The sequence below is a fragment of the Myripristis murdjan genome, chromosome 21 (assembly GCF_902150065.1).
Source record: "Myripristis murdjan chromosome 21, fMyrMur1.1, whole genome shotgun sequence".
In the NCBI taxonomy this organism is placed as follows: domain Eukaryota; kingdom Metazoa; phylum Chordata; class Actinopteri; order Holocentriformes; family Holocentridae; genus Myripristis; species Myripristis murdjan.
Genome location: NC_044000.1, coordinates 5200586 through 5218414, shown reverse-complemented (window position 1 = coordinate 5218414; position 17829 = coordinate 5200586). Strand labels below are relative to the sequence as shown.

The following is a 17829-nucleotide window of genomic DNA, read 5'->3' as shown; positions in this document are numbered from 1 at the left end:
GACATTCCGGAACCCTGTCTGTGAGTTTTGGTGACGTGTCCGCACTGCACGCCTTCTCTCCTCCCTTGCACTGGGAGGAGGAACGGTGGAGCACTTGCGCCACCGTGCACGGCGTGCCAAACTTGCAAAATCCACCTGGCCACACCCAGTTGGCGAAGCGCAGCTGTTCTGCGCCCCCGCCTCGCCCGGTCTGCGAAACTAGAGCCCTTAGTCTTACTCTGGACTGAAATGCAGATTTGTTTTAGTCACATTTTAGTCATCTGAATTATTAGTTTTAGTGTAGTTTTAGTTGACCAAATCAACAGAAGTTTTCATCTCATTTTAGTCAAATACATTTTTGTGATTTTTAACATGAACAAAGTAACTTTTCATGATGATTTTAGCTGCACTTCAGTCTGAACTCCATGCATTTAAGGATGCAGTGTGCAGAGCAGCGGAGCAGCTGCTTTACTCCAAATCAACAAACTAAACTTCTTTCTTCAGTGGTTGTGGCTGCATTTATTTGCAAAAAAGATTTACATTGTAAAATGCAAGTATAGTGATTTCAACCCTGACAGATGATCACAACAACACGTCCTGTCAAACAGCAGCACGGGGCGGCTCCTCTGGGTTTTATTTTCTGCAGCGTTATCAGTAAAGAGTGTCCACAGATCTCTTCTTTTTTTCTGGAAAAGCCAGTGAGCTTGATTGAAAAGTTGTTTGAATCGTAGTGAACTCAGTGTAGCTGTGTGGCTGGGACTGGGGCTCAGGGTCACCGGCACCGCACTCATTCAACCAATTCAACCAATGACAGCGATGCACACGGATCTTCAACCAATGACAGGGCGGCACACTGTAAGGTTATATTTTGAGAGACACACAAGAGGAGGATCTTTTGAACATCCAACATTCTGCTGGTAACACTTTCGTCCTGTCTCATCTCATCAAAAAAACCAAACATACATGTTGTCATAGTTGTTATTAAATACGATAGTTGGGGATAGTTCACCCATTTTTTAGTTCATATGGTCTTCGTCATGGAAAAAAAGGTCACTGATGAACATTTTTCGTCATCGATTACTATGATGTTTATAATAGTTACTTTATGTTATCATGGGTTTCAGTCAGTGTTAATTTGGTCAACGAAGACAGAGTAAAAGTAATCTGAAAATCTGGAATCTGATCAAAATGTGTCAGGATGATTTGTCCTTCTGCAGCGTTGTGATGGTAATCCAGTGACAATCTCATCATGATCTAGCTACTATGTATGTCGTCGCAGCAGGTGGGCAAAACTGGCATGTGCAGATCGGGTTTTGGAGTGCACCCAATGATTTTTAGTTTTGTCCGACCTGCATCTAAAATACAGCGAACACTGTGCCGTCAAGGTGGAACGAGTGCACAGGTGTCCAGTTACATCAGTTACATCTGCTCTGTTAGTGAATTATGGCTCCGCTCATTTCTCAACGTGACAGCACCGTCAGTCGCTGCCCCCTGGAGGTGACTCGTGAGAAACACAGAGGCTATTTTAAAGGTCTGCATTTACCTGCCTTCACCGAAATAAGGCTGGCCATGTGAACTGACTTCATGTGTGACCGAATGTGATGTGGTGAATAACACAATTATAGAAATAAATACAGTAATACGCATAACGTCATTTATAACTGGTGGTAGTGGTAGCCATTTTAGTTGTGTTTCAGTTATAGACTAAAGTCACACCAAAATACAATATCATATTATGTAGCTGTATACTATATCCTTTAACATTATGCATATAAAATATTTTAGTAAGTACAAACAAGCCAGCCGCCAGAATAAAATGTTGCCATTTTACGTTTCTGCAAAGCAGCAAATACGTTGAAATGCCAACGTTTCTGAATCAAAAATAATGTTGCATGACAGCATGTACCAGTACAGTCAATGTGGTGGTATGAAGGACGAAAAATGACAAAACAATAAATAAATGAATAAATAAATAAATACACATATAAATATATAAATGCATAAATAATTAAATTAATAAATATTTCTACATGTATTTATTTATTTATTTCTGTTTTTATTCATGCATTTATTTATTTATTTGTGTATTTCTACATTTATTTATTTATATATGTATTTATTTCTACATTTATTTATTTATATATTTATTTATTTCTACATTTATTTATTTATGTATTTATATATTTATTTTTACATTTATTTATTTATACTTTTATTTATTTCTACATTTACTCATTTATTTATTCCTTCTTTTATTTCTACATTTATTTATTTATTCCTACATTTATTTCTGTATTTCTACATTTCCACATTTATTTATTTCTGTATTTCTGTGTCGTATGTTAATGAGGTGGGCGGTTCTTACATTAGTCTTAAGCACGATTGGTCAACTGAGTGGGATGCCATGCCTCAGCAGACAATAAGTCGACTTGTGAACAGCATGAGACGTCGTTGTCAAGCTGTAATTGATGCTCAAGGGCACATGACAAGTTATTGACACTGACATTTTTTGTTGTGGTATATCCACCACTGTTGTTGGCTTTTGTTTCAAGAAATTGTTTCAGATGAGGAAATCACCAGTGTATGCTTCTACGTAAATGCCCTACTTTCATGATATATCACTGTAGCATGAACTTTTTACATTTTCCATAAATTTCACCCGAAAGCCAAATATCCCTAACTTTTTGTGAGTAGTGTATATATTTATATGTGTATTTATTTATTTATTTATTGTTTTGTCATTTTTCATCCTTCATAGGTGGAGCCTGCATCACATGACTGTAAATGTCCACACATGTGCCAACCCTAGCTACTGTTAGTGTGTTAGCTACTTTTGCTTGCTTTGTTAGCGTTAACGTTCACTAAGATTAGCTACTGAACATTAGCTTGTTTGCTGCTTTAGCTTTGTTAGCCAGCAAATCTGCTTGGTTAAGGTCAGAGATGGACAGAGTACTCGACCCCAGTACTTGAGTAAGAGTAAGAGTAAGAGTCTGTACTTAAGTACAGTACTCAAGTAAATTTACTCCGTTACTGTCCACCACTGGTTAAGGTTAGGAAAAGGTTTGTCACCATGGTCAGGAAAAGGTCATGGTTAATGTCACGAAACATTCACTAACCTTCACTAAGATTAGCTACTGAACATTACTGAGGCGGATCTACGGGTGGGCCTGGATGGGCGTAGGCCCACCCAGATTGACAGCTTGCCCACCCTATCAGATTCAAGACCAAAAAATAACTAACTAAATAAATAAATGTTTTAATGTCCTTTTTCCAACGTTTATTTTATGAAATGAGTAGCCTACTAGGAAATTGCATACCAAAATTTATTACGGGTCCGAGAGGTTTTTTTTTTTCTTTCATCATATCATGTTATACATGTCTATCTAAAAAAATACACAAAATGAAATAACAGGCCCATCCAGAATTTTTTAGGCCCACCCATTAGCCATGTTCTGTATCCGCCACTGGAACATTAGCTTGTTTGCTGCTTTAGCTTTGTTAGCCAGCAAAACTGCTTGGTTAAGGTCAGAGAATCTCTAATATGGGGAGAAGTGCCACTCCCGTCTAACTTCCGGGTCTCGGAAATCCGTCTCTGTCCATGTGAGGGTGCTTGCGGGCGAGTGCAGAATGAATGGGAGTCTATGGGGCAACACCCCTAAAAATCCACTTTTCTCTGGAAATAATTTTTTGTCAAGTAATTTGAATACTGTTTTCAAAAGTTGGGGCTAAAAAAATACACTCAGCTGAATATTGGATTTTTTAAGTTCACCTATCTGTTCTAAAAAGCCGTTCAAAAAGTGTGATGACGTCACACATTGAGAGGTGCTGCTTTACGGCGATTTCCAGAGCCCGTCTCCACAGAGCAGACGGAGACACTCGAGAGAGCCCGCCTGCACTGTATTAGACATTCTCTGTACACACAAATATCAACTTTGATGGAAAAGTCCTCCTTAAGAGTGGTGTTTCCCGTTTCTCTTGGTCTTCGGGTGCCATCAAGTGGGATCCCTCGTCGTAAACAGCCGCAAGTCCGTCACTGACCAATCAGCATTCATTAGCAAATGCTAGCGTGTTATGGCCAACAACAGCCCAAACTGTAGGAAACTGAAAGGATATAAGTTCTCGCTAATTTCACTTTTAACCTATAATCCATATTGAACTTTCAGAAACTACAACAGGATTTGCGATTTTTCAACCATAAACAGGAGTAAGAGACAGATTTAGCCGTTTAGCTCCATAGAGCCCCATTCATTCTGCACTCGCCCGCGATCACCCCCAGTGGAATTACGGTGGAACTGCAACCAAGTTTGATACAATGGGGGTTAATGGAGAGTGGCAAGGCTCGTCGTAGACGGGCTCTGTTAAGGTTCGGAAAAGGTCATGGTTACTTTCGCTAATATGAGCCAGCAAATATTCAACATTGACACAGGTCTCTCTCTCTCTCTCTCTCTCTCTCTCTCTCTCTCTCTCTCTCTCTCTCTCTCTCTCTCTCTCTCTCTCTCTCTCTCTCTCTCTCTCCCCCTCTCTCTCTCTCTCTCCAGGTCAATAAAGCCAGGAGAGTGTGTGTGTGTGTGTGTGTGTGTGTGTGTGTGTGTTTGAGATCTAGCGGGCAGGGATTTTCCCAGACCTGTGAAACTGTTACACTTTGCTTAAAGAGCGCCAGGCTGGAAAAGCACTCTGCACACAATAGCACTCGGAGCATCTGGACGCAATAAATACCTTATTTCTGCTCTCATTTCCTCCTATCTAATGTTATTTCAAGCCATACACCACAAAACCGCCCCGTGGAGTCCAATGCAAACCCCGGAAATCTCTGAGAGTTCAATAACTTCGCAGCGAGCCGAGAGCGTCACCTGTCCCTTTGCAGATGAGCGCGTGGCGCGGCGGCGGCGGTGTGTGTCTCAGCCACAACTGCTCTCACCGGCAATTTCCACTTTGCTGTGACGTCGAAAATACACTAAGCTCCGCGTGTAGGGACATCATTTCATTCTCTGTTTTTGTGGGCTTAATTTCACCTTAGAATCTATTTGTGAAATTGTTTTTGTAAGACTTAGGGATTTGTCTGGGCTTGCCGGTGGTGTTTCTCTCTCTATAAAGGCTTGGGGTTGTCATTGTGGGAGTGCTGTATTGGGGGGGTGTTTATTAAATGAGCACACAGGGAGATTTGTTGAGTGGGACTTTTTGTGTAAGCCTGAGAATAACTCAGTGTATGGGTTTAATGCAGAGAGGCTTCAGTGAATGTACAGAAGAGCCCGGCTTTTGGAAGGAGGGGACAAGCATAGGAGCCTAATTCCACTGAATCAAATCGCAAATATTAATATCATGACATGATATAATTGCACTGATGGATGCAAGATGGCCTGCCACTCCCCTACATGTGGTAACATTTATACAATAAAAACTGCAAAACGGAACAGAGAGACAATTAAGCCTGACAGACGTATATGTGTGTGTGTGTGTGTGTGTGTGTGTTTCCAGATTGATGAGATCTCACCTTAAGGGTAATTACAGCCAGATGTTTCCTATAGAAGCTGATGCAGCTCTGGTCCCCGGACGGTCAGAAACAAAACAACCGAAAAGGCAAAGACAGGCATTAAATGATCACAAATAAAAGCATAAACGCTCCTCTTTCCATCAGCACCCTCTGTTCCCTTTTCTCTCTTGGCTTCAGTGCGCTGCCATTCTTGTTTTAATTTTTTTTCCTCTCCGATCTATTCTTTCTCTGTGTTTCTCTCTCCCTCTCCCTGCGTCTCTCTGGCAGACACAGCAGAGCTCGGAGCCAGAGAAATGAACCAGGCTTGAATCACTTTGGCTCTGGCGGCGGGGGGGGGCGAAAGCTCCGAGCGAAACCCGCGTTATGTGATTATGATGAATGTGTGGCACGTAGATGTGTAATTTACCTGTCGGGGCTATCGCAGACAACACTTTAATGAGTTTTCCTAAGACCTGAAGAATCTCCGAATGCACCCCGACTACAAATGCGGAGATTTATGGAAGATTATCTCTCCAAGTGTTTTTTTTTTTTTTTTTTTTACACGCCCGAAGATCTCTAATAAAACAGACTATGAAGGGCTTTTTTCTTTTTGCCAAACAAAACCCAGAGCAGGAAGTGTTTTACAGCTCTCTAGCCTACAGCGCACTATGTACTCTAATACTGATAGAAAATTAAAATATGTTAGAGCTAATTGGAATTACACTGACCTAGGAAAACCTGCATATCACGGCTGCTGGATGGAAACCAAGTATCGCCCCGTAGAAAGGTATTATTTTAGGAAGTAAGGGAAACAACCTGAGTCTCGGATTGACAGCCAAAGGATTTCTCCTTTTTGAAAAACACACAGTTGGTTTTGGGTGGATTTTCTCTGCTCCAGGGTCGTGAAACTTTCAACTGAGGTGGAAACAGAGGAATGAGAGCTGCAGATGAGAGACAGTGTGTGTCTAGATGGCAGTACTCCTCATACTCCTCACTCTTCACACTCTCACATTAGTCAAACAACAGCCACTACTGGTAAATGTACAGCGCTGCATAGATATTAAAGGGATAGCACACCCATTTTGAAAAACGTCTGGATGCTCGAAATGCTGTTAGTTAACTGTTGCTCACTGGACTTCCCCCCAGCTAACAGTCCTAAAATTAAAACTTAAAAGTTTTAACAGCGTTTGATGATGTATAGCAGAAATTTTACTGCCTGAAATGGCATGAGAAACGCTGACTGTTCAAAAGGTACAACTATGGCTGGTGTGTTGTGGCTGCTGCTGCTCTGGTGTGGAGTGATACAGGATGTGCAGAAGTGACCGGATCTTTCTGGATGTGGATTAATGAAAAAACAGTTAGAAACAGTGATTTGAGCAAATCTATCATTTGTGTGCAGTAGATGTATGTGCATCTTTGTTTTGGGAAAGTGATGGTAAACCTTTGAGTGGATGAAGGTGGTTCCAGCCAGTATCCAGCACTCAGTAACAATGAGAGGAAGACAGCACCACTACTGTCCTACACAACAGCTAGGGGGGGAAGAGAAATAGTATCACATTTTTCTAAATGGGTGAACTCTCCCTTTAAGTGATGGCTCAAATTATTTATATCTATTGTGGCAAAATTTGTTTCGAGTAAAAAATGGGTATCCGCAGGAGGTGTTTCTTTGCCTTGATTTCACTCTGTAATGTACATTTTTGTGACCGTTTTTTGTCACTGGCTTTTCAAACACCATTTACAAGGTGCCTCACTGGATTCTAAAGAACACAGTTATCCAGCTGAATGCACTGAATAAAGATCAGGGTTTTTGTTATCATAAAACCACAAGCATCTATTGATTCTGCAAGGACCTTGTCAGGCTATACAGTAATGTACTTGTCATTTATTATGTGCATTTGCCCACATTCATTTCCTTATGTAGTGGCAAAACAAAAACATGCACATAAGACACATATTTTGGCACATTTGCCCACGACATTTCAAACACAATTGCTATATGAATCACCAGTAGAATGAAGCAAAAGGGACTTTATTCATATGAAAATGTCATGGATCATTAATTTGATAGGTCTTTCTCTTGTGTGACAGTTTCCTTCATCTCTCATTTGAATCACTTTATTTTGCTTCCCGTTGCCAGGCCTGTGTAGGCAGCCGCTGAGGTTATTTCTGCTGACATTTTGCTTCTCCCCCCTCCTCTTTTCATTGCATTGTGATGAAGATAGTAACATGCTCTGCTGTGCTACTGCGCACCGCCCTCCTCCCGTCTGCCTTCGGTAGCTTTCCGCCCGGACAGCTGAAGGAATAGTCCTGTCTTCCCTGTCTTCTCCCTCTTTATCTTCTCCCTTCTGTCTCGTTTTATCTTTGTCTCCAACCGCAGACATTTTGTTCTTTCCTACTACTCTTCACCAAGCCCCCCCCCCCCCCCCCCAGCATTTCAAATAGCCTTGCTCAAGACTATAACTTTTCTCTTTTCTTTTCCTTATCACAGATTTTCTCCTCTCCATTTTCTCTCTCCGCTTTCTGTATCTTCTTTTTCCTCCAGAGATGCTTTGCTTTCTCTCCTCTGCTCCCCTTTCTCGCTCTTCCCCTTTTTGACTCGCTTTTTATCTTCTTGTTTTCATATGGTCTGCCTATTTAACCGCCGATAGGTGAAATTTTAATTTTTTTTTCCAATTTATTTATTATTATTTTTCATGCCAGAACGTATTTCTTCCTCAATTTTATTCCTTTCACTGGAAAAGGCCCTAAATCATCACGGGACAGTGGAACTGCCACTGAAAGCCAGACTGATGAAATTCTTTTAGGAGGGTTAGCAGCCCCTTAAGGCAGGGAGGAGGCAGGAGTCACTGCAGCTTTTACAGACTGTGGAGTTAAATCCTCCCACACGTCACTAGAATGATTAATCTGGTCAGATATCTGATTTAAAAATAGCAAAAAAACATAATTAGCTCTCATGAGGGGGGAGGCTCCCTAGCACTGACTGGCTGATGTGTAATAAAAAAGCCTAACTGTTGTCGCCGTCCGTCCTGCAGACTCTCTGTGTATCCAGGGATTTGATCCAAGCCTGGGCCTCATCACACCCATCAACCCCATGATGGCGGGCATCAGCCTGGTCCCTCCACCGCCTGTACCACCTGACATGCCTGTCATCAAGGAGATCATCCACTGCAAGAGCTGCACCCTCTTCCCTCAGAACCCCAGTAAGACCCATCACCCAGGTGGACACTATTTCTACAGTTTAGCTAAAATATTTTCCGTTTGCATAAAAGCACCACAACTGATGTGTGTGTTCAGTTTGATGCCCTGAACATCTCAACAAAATGAAACAGGTCAGTCATGGTGGCCATTTTTCTTCCATGAGCTGCCTGGCTCACTGCGTCAGGTCCAATTTAACCCTTTGAATCCCAGGAGCCTGTGGGCAGGTTTTGATTTGGAATTGTTTTATGTATTTTTTTAATTTTCTTGTATTTTCATATTTTCTGTCTTTTTTCTTTTTTTCAAGTAATTAGAAGGTAATTATCTTGTAACTTAATATTAAATATATTAATATACTAATTGTAAATATACTTTCAGGCCCTTTTTAATTCGTTTTAAATTACTGATGTTATGATCAGTTTCTGTTGTTGTGTTTCCCAATTTTGTGGTCATTTTCTTGTAATCTTTACCTTGTTTTTCTAATTTTCCTGTCTTTTTTTATTTGTTTGTTTGTTTTACTTTATTTCTTATAATTTTCTTTCTTTTTCTTTTTCTTTCTTTCTTTTTTTTTTTTTTTTTTTTTTTTTTTTTTACAATTTTTGGGGTTTTTGATGGTCATTTTCTTCCAGCTTAATTTTAAATAAGTAACGTTCTTGAAAGAATGCAAGTGAATGCGCTCAGGTTTCACAGGGTTTCAAATCGCAGTGAAACAGAATAATTGAGCTTAGTGCACTGATGATGGCTGCTGTGTGTTGTGCCTCAGACCTGCCCCCTCCCTCCACGCGGGAGCGGCCCCCCGGCTGTAAGACTGTGTTCGTAGGAGGTCTGCCGGAAAACGCCAGCGAGGAAATCATCAGGGAGGTGTTCGACCAGTGCGGGGAGATCACCGCCATCCGCAAGAGCAAGAAGAACTTCTGCCACATACGCTTCAGTGAGGAGTTCATGGTGGACAAGGCCCTGTATCTGTCTGGTGGGCACTGACACACACACACACACACACACACACACACACAGAAACAGAGGCACCCTTTTCAGACCTGTAGACCGAGGCAAAACCTGGATATCAGAACATTGTTTTAGCATCTGCAAATGTTCGGCCTGTCCTTTTGACTTGCTAATGATCCGCATGGTGGCATACAGTATGTGATTTTGACCTATATGAATAATTTGCTGCACGAGGCTGGAATGTTAATGTGCCCACGTGCCGGAATTTGACAAAACACAGGAGAAGACAAGATGAAAAGATATTTTATGTTGATGTTTGTATGTGGGTCAAGACATGTTAGGGGCAAATATCACAGCAAACATCGCTGCAGCATCTTATATTCAGATAGCGCTGGCCATCTGAGAAGTTAAACGTACGGTAAGGCATTTCCTAACTGATGTTATATTAACTTGTTATATTAAACTTGTCCAATCAACTCTGCAATATGCTGAATTGCACCTCAGTTGGACCACCGCCAACTCAAATGTATAGCCTGGATAATTGTAGTGTGTTTTCTCTAATCCCCTCTCCAGGTTACAGGATGCGTATTGGATCCAGCACTGACAAAAAAGATTCGGGGAAGATCCATGTGGATTTCGCCCAGGCCAGAGACGACCTGTACGAGTGGGAGTGTAAGCAGCGGTTACTGGCCAGAGAGGAAAGGCACCGCCGCAAGATCCAGGAAGACCGTCTCAGACCGCCATCGCCCCCTCCCATCATGCACTACTCCGAACACGAGGCAGGGCTGCTGGCTGACAGATTGAAAGGTGAGCGGACAATTGACAAACGGTGTTGCGACTCATGAAAATGGTCTAGGTAGTGGAAAAAATGCAGACTTTACCTGTGTGGTCTCAGCTCTCAAGGTGACTGAGATGTGTGATGGAGGGGAGCCGAGGGAAAGACGCCAGCCACCACATCACCCGCCAGCTTAGTGACCATAACACTCAGCATAGTCCAGTGACTGCCTGATCCTGACAAAACAGGGACGCATCAGTTTCCCTTTTGATTTTACTCGATGAAACAATTCTATAATAAATTGACTAAAATAAATTGGTCATTTTTATTGTGCAGCTAAACTAATCTCTTATGGACGCAGAAATGAAACTTTAATGATTTTCGTGGGGAAACGGAGTCATCGCAGCAGCAAAATAATCCAGAAAAGAAAACTAGAATATAAATAAGAGTGGAGCAAATGAGGGGTATTTAGCGTAACCGAGCTGATGATCACAGAATGTGTTATGTGTTGAAAATACCTCAATTACAGCATGTATAACATCTGTGGAACACAATGAATGAAGGAATAAAAAGCATATAAAAAAAGATAAAAATATGCAATACATTCAGTATGAAAACAAATGAAAAATCCCCCAAATAGCAAGACCTATGCAATATAAAATACATGACAAAAATATTAGAATACAAAGAACAGCAAATATGCAAACTTGCTGTAAACATCATGTGCAAAATGTGCATTATATTCACATTAGTAGGTCTATATAGGCCATGCATGTGTACAGAAAGTGTCTATGCAAATGTTTCATCGCTTGCATGTAAGATGTATAACCAGATTTAGCTGCCCTGCACACTGCTCATAAATCCATTTATATCCCCTTCATGGATGTTGCACATGAATTATTTGCATTGTACACACATAATGTACAAATTTTGTTAAACACACAGACAATGCAGTTGTTTAGGGAGGTTTAAAAGCCAGTTGATGTCTTTGTTTTATCTGATTTATCGTGAACGGAGATTTGCCTCAGTGTTTCGGCTGCTGTTGAGAATAATGAGCAGAATGAGAATCCGAAGATGCACAGATGTGGATACAAAGGGGGGAAAAAATGGACAACAACTCGTGCGCAGACATATTAATTTAAAACCATGTACGGGTTCCCAAAGCCGATCTGAAGGTCAGTGTGAACACGGCTCCAAATTTGATTGTCAACACATCTGTTACAGTCAGTCTACTGTGTGTGTGTGTGTGTGTGTGTGTGTGTGTGTGTGTGTGTGTGTGTGTGTGTGTGTGTGTGTGTGTGTGTGTGTGTGTGTGTGTGTGGGTGGAGTGTGCTGCATAATCTGTTGTGCAGCCCTGCAGATCACATGCTGAGACACCTAATATATTTATGAATCCATTGTTCAGGAACTTGCACAATTATTGACATTCATCATCCCCATTTGTTGTCATGCAACCTTGAAATTTATTGAACATTGACTTTAATATCATTGCCCCTCGCTGTAGGGTGTTATGGCTGAATATTCATACTGTACTGTTGGTTTTTGGAATTGTTGTCATTATTGTAGTCAGTGGTGTCCAGTAGAGCAAAAACATGCAAAGCAGCCAGTCGTAGCCTAGCACACTTTGCTCTGGGACAAATAAAACGTCTTTCTCCGTAGACCTCAGTGAATTTTCTCGATATGTTGAGGTGTTTTCAGATCTTTATGCTGTTGCTTTTTTAAAATCCATGGTGTGAAACGCTGGAGGAGACTGAACAATAGGGAGGACCAGACACCAAAATAAAAAAAAAAAAGGATTAAGTGATATGCCTTTGGAAACAGCTGTGTGTCTGACCACACAGACTAATGAATATTAATAATATGAACTCTTTGAAACCCAGGAGGCCATGGACGGGCTTGTATTTTCAAAGGTTTCATTTCACCCTCTAAACAAAATTCAGTTTCTTTTTGATTTTTTGAGTGCTTTTTAATTGTATTTTATTTTACTCTATTTTATTTTTATTTTTTAAACAAATGTTGCTATTTTTTAATATATAATTATAATAATTATATTTTCGTATACATTTTTCAGTATTTTTAAAAACATATGTAATGGTTATTTTCCTGGTCATTCCCTGGCCACTTAATGTCAATTTTCTTGCAATTTTTGGTATTTGGGGCTTTTTTCCTTCACTCTCTCTCTCTCTCTCTCCCTCTCTCTCTCTCTCCCCCTCTCTTATCTATCTATCTATCTATCTATCTAGTGTGCAGGGGATTTTTGGGCAATTTCATGGTATTTTTTTTTTTCTTCTAGAGGAGATTTGTGATAATTGTATGATACTTTTTTTTTTGGAATTCAATTTAATTTTGAATATATAATGTTTTTGAACAGGGGAAAACTTATATGTCAGAGAGGGATGGGGCTCGGTATAGTCTACCTGCATCAAACTGGTGTAACTTTAAATTCTGTATATACACTTCCACAGCGAACTGAAGAACTTTCTGGTGACTTCTTCATGATATTAGAGCCGTTTATGCCAGAAAGGGTCTGTACCAGTTTGTGGTTCACCGCTGAATTTCGCCGACTCAGTGGCTGAGCACATAAACTCGTCCGACCTCGCCACAGTGGTTGGCGGGACTTAGGATTAGTCGGTTATTAACTTGTGTGTATGACATGTTATTGTGTGTGCAGGATTTATACAAAGGTCACTCAAGTTGCATAAAAAGCTTGCGAACCGTGGACACACCAGATGTGGAACGGAGGCACAGAGAAATTTACGAGCGTGACAGCAGGGCAGACGCACCGGCAGCACAGTTTCTCCGTGCGGCCCAGCAGCCTTGTCTGAGTCCAGAATGCACAGAGGTGAAATGCTCTGTTACCCCAGTAAATGAAAATAGGCTGTTCTTCCATTGCACTCCAGCAGCTGAGGCACCAGCAGCCCATAACTTATCTATTTTAATGTTGTCTTGTAGAAACAGTGTTGCAGGTATGGAACCCATTGTTCCACTTCACTGAGGAACTGGCCATCGCCCATCGTCTTCACTTTCTCCACAGCCTCCTTTGCACGTCCAGGCAGTCACGTGGCTTCGTTTAATAATGAGCTTATCAGCCAGAGTCCAGTCCACCTACTTAGCTGGCACTGTCACCTCCCAGCAAGTAGGTCCTGGGTTCAGGTCCCTTTTCTGGTGGGTTCTCCCTCTGTTTGTGTGGAGGTCCGCTGGAAGTTCTGGCTCCGTCCCACGTTCCACACACACGCCAGTCAAGTGGATCAGAGACTTTAATGGAGCTTTCTATTGGCTGTCAGATGTTCTGACTTCTGAGTTGGAACGTCCCACCTCCGCGCTGAATGCATTACACCGCAGCCAAAAACAATTCATCTGTCCACTGATACCACATGAATAGGCGCCGATAATATTAGCGATTACTGCCCATTTCATGAATAACAAAGAATTTAGAAAATTCATGAAATAATTCTTTCATAAGATGTTGTTTTAGTTTTTTTTTGTTTTTTTTTTTTTTTAAATCAGCGCATGTTAAATGCTAAGTTAAAGGAAATCGAATCACCGACTAGTGAACCATGAGCCGTGAATCATGAATCGAAACACCACTGGACATCTGCTGGGTCCCATGCTTAACACACGGTGTCACTACTTTAATTCTAAAATCATGTGAAGCAATAAAACAATGAGATAGTCCCCCAGCGCTCTGCTGAACTGATTGTAAAATTTGTCACATTTAGATATGAGCTCAGTAAGAGGAATGGGATTGTCTCATATTCTTTATTATCTCAGCTACTTAGTAATTTATTGCCTCTTGCTTGGATTTCTTCATACACCTCATGCATACACACACAAATTCACACACTGGCATGGTCACGCACACTCAACACATACAGGTACACTTGTACATTCAGTGTGTAATAATAACCACATTTGTGATCCATTCCTCTCCTTTCTCTTCCCTTCCTTTTTTCTCTTTTCTTTTCTCTTCATGGGGGTCTAAAATCGGCTTTTCATGTCCAGTGACAGAGGGAAGAGAGACAAAGAGAGAGAGATCACTGGCAGAGGTGTGGATGGGTGAGTGGAGAGGAGAGTGTGAAGGTCACTTCTCCTCTGCTTCCTCCCCTCCTTCCTCTTTTGTCTCTGCAGTAGCTGTTTTTTCCCCCCGACTAAAAAATACTCCAGTCTTGTCTGACAGGTTAGGAGCTCCTAGCTTGTCTGCCACTGACAGTGTGTCCATTAAAACACTGGAGGGCTAGGATTCATTTTGTAATGTACTGAAACCTATTCAGTGTAGCTGCATTAGAGTTGAATCAGAATCAGTATCGGAAATACTTAATTGATCCCTGAGGGGAAATTACGAACGGCATCATGACTGTAGCATATCACCGTTATAGGACTTATTTCGTTTATTGTAATTGCTGTCATTGATGATTTCTGATGGAAGCTTATTACAAATTATTCACTATAAACTGAAATGTTAAATTGCAATAAATGCAGCAACACAATCAACAATTAAAAAAAAAAAAAAAAAAGAAGAACAGGTTTTTAATGGTCAAAGATGCCGCAAACACTCTCTGTTGCTAGTCCAGATTGAAATACTCCTCACAGACTCAGCAGACTTGTGCACTGTGAAAATACAGTGACACCACATGGTGAGGAGGGATTGGGACCGCTGCTGAATAAATATTCTCTCCTCATAATAATCTCCAGGCAGAGATGGGTATGGGTGCTTGTAGACATGTATTTTATGGGAGGCCAACAAGATGTAGCATTTTGATTTAAATAATTATTTGGGGCGGGGGGGGTATTTCTGCATTATTTCACAGTGATAGAGAGAGGAAAGGCAGGGGAGAGAGGGGGAATGACATGCAGCAAATGGCAGGAATCAAACCCAGGCTCCTGGAGTAAAGCCATTAAGCGCCTCAATATTTTGACTTTATCAAATTTTATTTTCACCTCGGTTTGTGTTGTGAGGAAATACTAACATCTTGGAAACCTTTTAAACCAACAAGAAGCCGGTTTCATTCCATTTCGCAAACCTAATTATGAATAGTTCTGAGCATTTGACCAAAAATAAATTGGTTCAGAACCCAAAACGCTGGTTCCAAGCTGGAACCCAAAAATAGGAGGACTTGAGGTGGGAATCACAATAACAAGGGTGGGTGTGGATTATTCTACAGGGAAAGATGGAGAGGACAGGGAAACCGAAAAGCATGCAGCGGTCTGCCAAAGAAACAAAACTACTGCTTTCAATTTGGACGACATCTGAACTTCAGGAATAGATGCGAGGGAGACTAGAAAAAGTAAATTGAAGAGTTGGTGAAGGCTGGGTTTGTTAGAACCCAGGACCAAATCCAAGAATCCCTATGTATAAAAAATATGGAGTGTATCCAAATTATTTGTATTTACATCACAACCAGTAAGTTGTCAGTTAAGCACACATATCAAAGATTTGTGTTCTAATAATCATGATAAATACCATAATAAGTGGTATGTTTTAACTATAAAGGCTGTTTGTATTACATGATGCAGCAGACATACTGAAAACCCACTAACCAGACAATGTACAGTTCACCTTTCAAAGCTACTGCACAAGATACAAATGGCAAATCTCTATTTAAATGTAGAGGAGGACTTTTTACAAAATGATGAGATCAATTGCTATTCATATGATATCAACTGTACCATTGCTTGTTTTCGTGCAAAGGTTTTTTAGTAGATATTTTAGTGCTGTGCAGATATGTAGAAATGATGCCTACGGGCCGGAAGTCTTCTTGTTGTTCTGGCAGGCAGAACACAGGCGCATCAACAGGATCAGTTGAGCCAATATAGCATACTTCATGCGTATAAGGGTACGTATCTGAAATGTATTCAAGCTGGCTACGCAGTGACTCACAGTCAACCAATTGTCACCCAGTTAAACTAAAATTATACACATTCTTTAAATGCCCTTCACAAACCCATAATCCGCCTGCGTGAAAAGCAGCTCCGTGAGCGTTCGTGATCTCAAGATCATTACTGTGTTTCAGAATGAAGGACTTTTTCCTCAGAAGTATGGCAGAAGACATCATTTATTCAGAAACCAGGCTGATTATTCTTTTTTTCCGAGTGAATGCAATACGCTTCCACAGCACTCAAACCCATATCTGTCGAGTGATACTGAGAAAAAAAGGAGGGTTCTTCTGGCGTTCTTTAGTCAGGGTGGTGGTTCTCTATAGAACTGCCACAGAACTGTGATTTGCTACAAGTAGAAAAAAGGGATCTATTGTCGTTCTGAAAAAGTTCTGTTCATTGTGCTATTTTGGAGCAATGAATGCACCGCTGAAGTGCTCTGTGGTGAATCTTTCAAGCTAGCTGAAAGACCCAGGTACTGTCAATGGGCCTTTTCACCTTAGATACCTCCCCAGAAAACAGTCCTGTAAACTGAGGCTTCTTTTGGAGGGTCACCCTCAAAATATCAGATTAAAGGTTTGTTGTTCTCATAATTAGTTGTTATTTTCCCCGGTCTTGCTATTCTAGATGTGGTAATGAATTTGACACGATATGGGTGATTATAGTCTCAGACTTTTTCTGGGTAGTAATCCCCTTTTTAATTTTATCTATCTATACCTATCCATTTATTTATTCATTCATTCATATCATCAATATATGATTTAATATTTCCACCAACATTTCCACAGTAATAATATCACATTTGACATTAAATAGCAGTATCAAACCAAGTACTGTTTATTTCCAATGGTTCAACCCATCCTAGACTCTTTTTTTGACATGCTGGATATTTTGCCAGTTCAGTGCATCCCTCTCACTGGTATATTGATAAAACACATGGATATGATAAATGGGACAGATTTAGACTAAAATAGAATGTGCCTTAGTATTATAACAGCACACACTGTGATTTAACTAGTGGGATTACTGGTCTCCTCTTCTCCCACCACAACTCATTTGCAGAGGCACACTATTCCTAGATTTTCCTATTAAATACTGGCAAGAAGTGTCTGTGTGTGCGTGTGTGTGTGTGTGAATGCTTCATTCCTTTCTTCCCACAGCCCTCCTTTCCATTTCTCTGCGTAAAATCTTGTTCTGCTGCTTGGGATATTTATATAATTTCTGCATTCTGTGTCATGCAACGTTTGGAGCCTTCCTGCTTCCCATTATCAAATTTATTCGTTGAAACATCCCCAGTGTAATGGTTCTCGCATCCGCTGCTCGGTAATACAGCAATCGCCTTCATTATTACATTACCCCCCACCCCTCGCCCCCTCTCACTCCACTGGGAACCATCAGGATGTGGCTTTCATTTGTCAGTGTGTGCATCTGCATCTCTGCTGTAACTACAAAACCCAAAACTCAGCACTACCCCAGCAGTCTCTGTGCCATTTAATATCCATCCGCTAATATCTAACATAAACAAACTCCTTTTTTTCTGAATAGCCTCTTTGAATTCATTCTTCACCTCCAAACGGCTTGGGAAATAAAT

At 40.9% G+C, this 17829-nt stretch overlaps 1 protein-coding gene across 1 annotated transcript in view; it reads left to right on the top strand.

The window, feature by feature from the left end:
• enox1 (ecto-NOX disulfide-thiol exchanger 1) overlaps positions 1-17829 on the top strand; it is a 121449-nt gene that overhangs the window by 73701 nt on the left and 29919 nt on the right. Inside the window, exons 6-8 of the mRNA XM_030080116.1 lie at positions 8499-8649; positions 9408-9614; positions 10163-10396. Coding sequence (XP_029935976.1) covers positions 8499-8649; positions 9408-9614; positions 10163-10396 — 592 coding nt within the window. The remainder of the gene's footprint in view (positions 1-8498; positions 8650-9407; positions 9615-10162; positions 10397-17829) is intronic.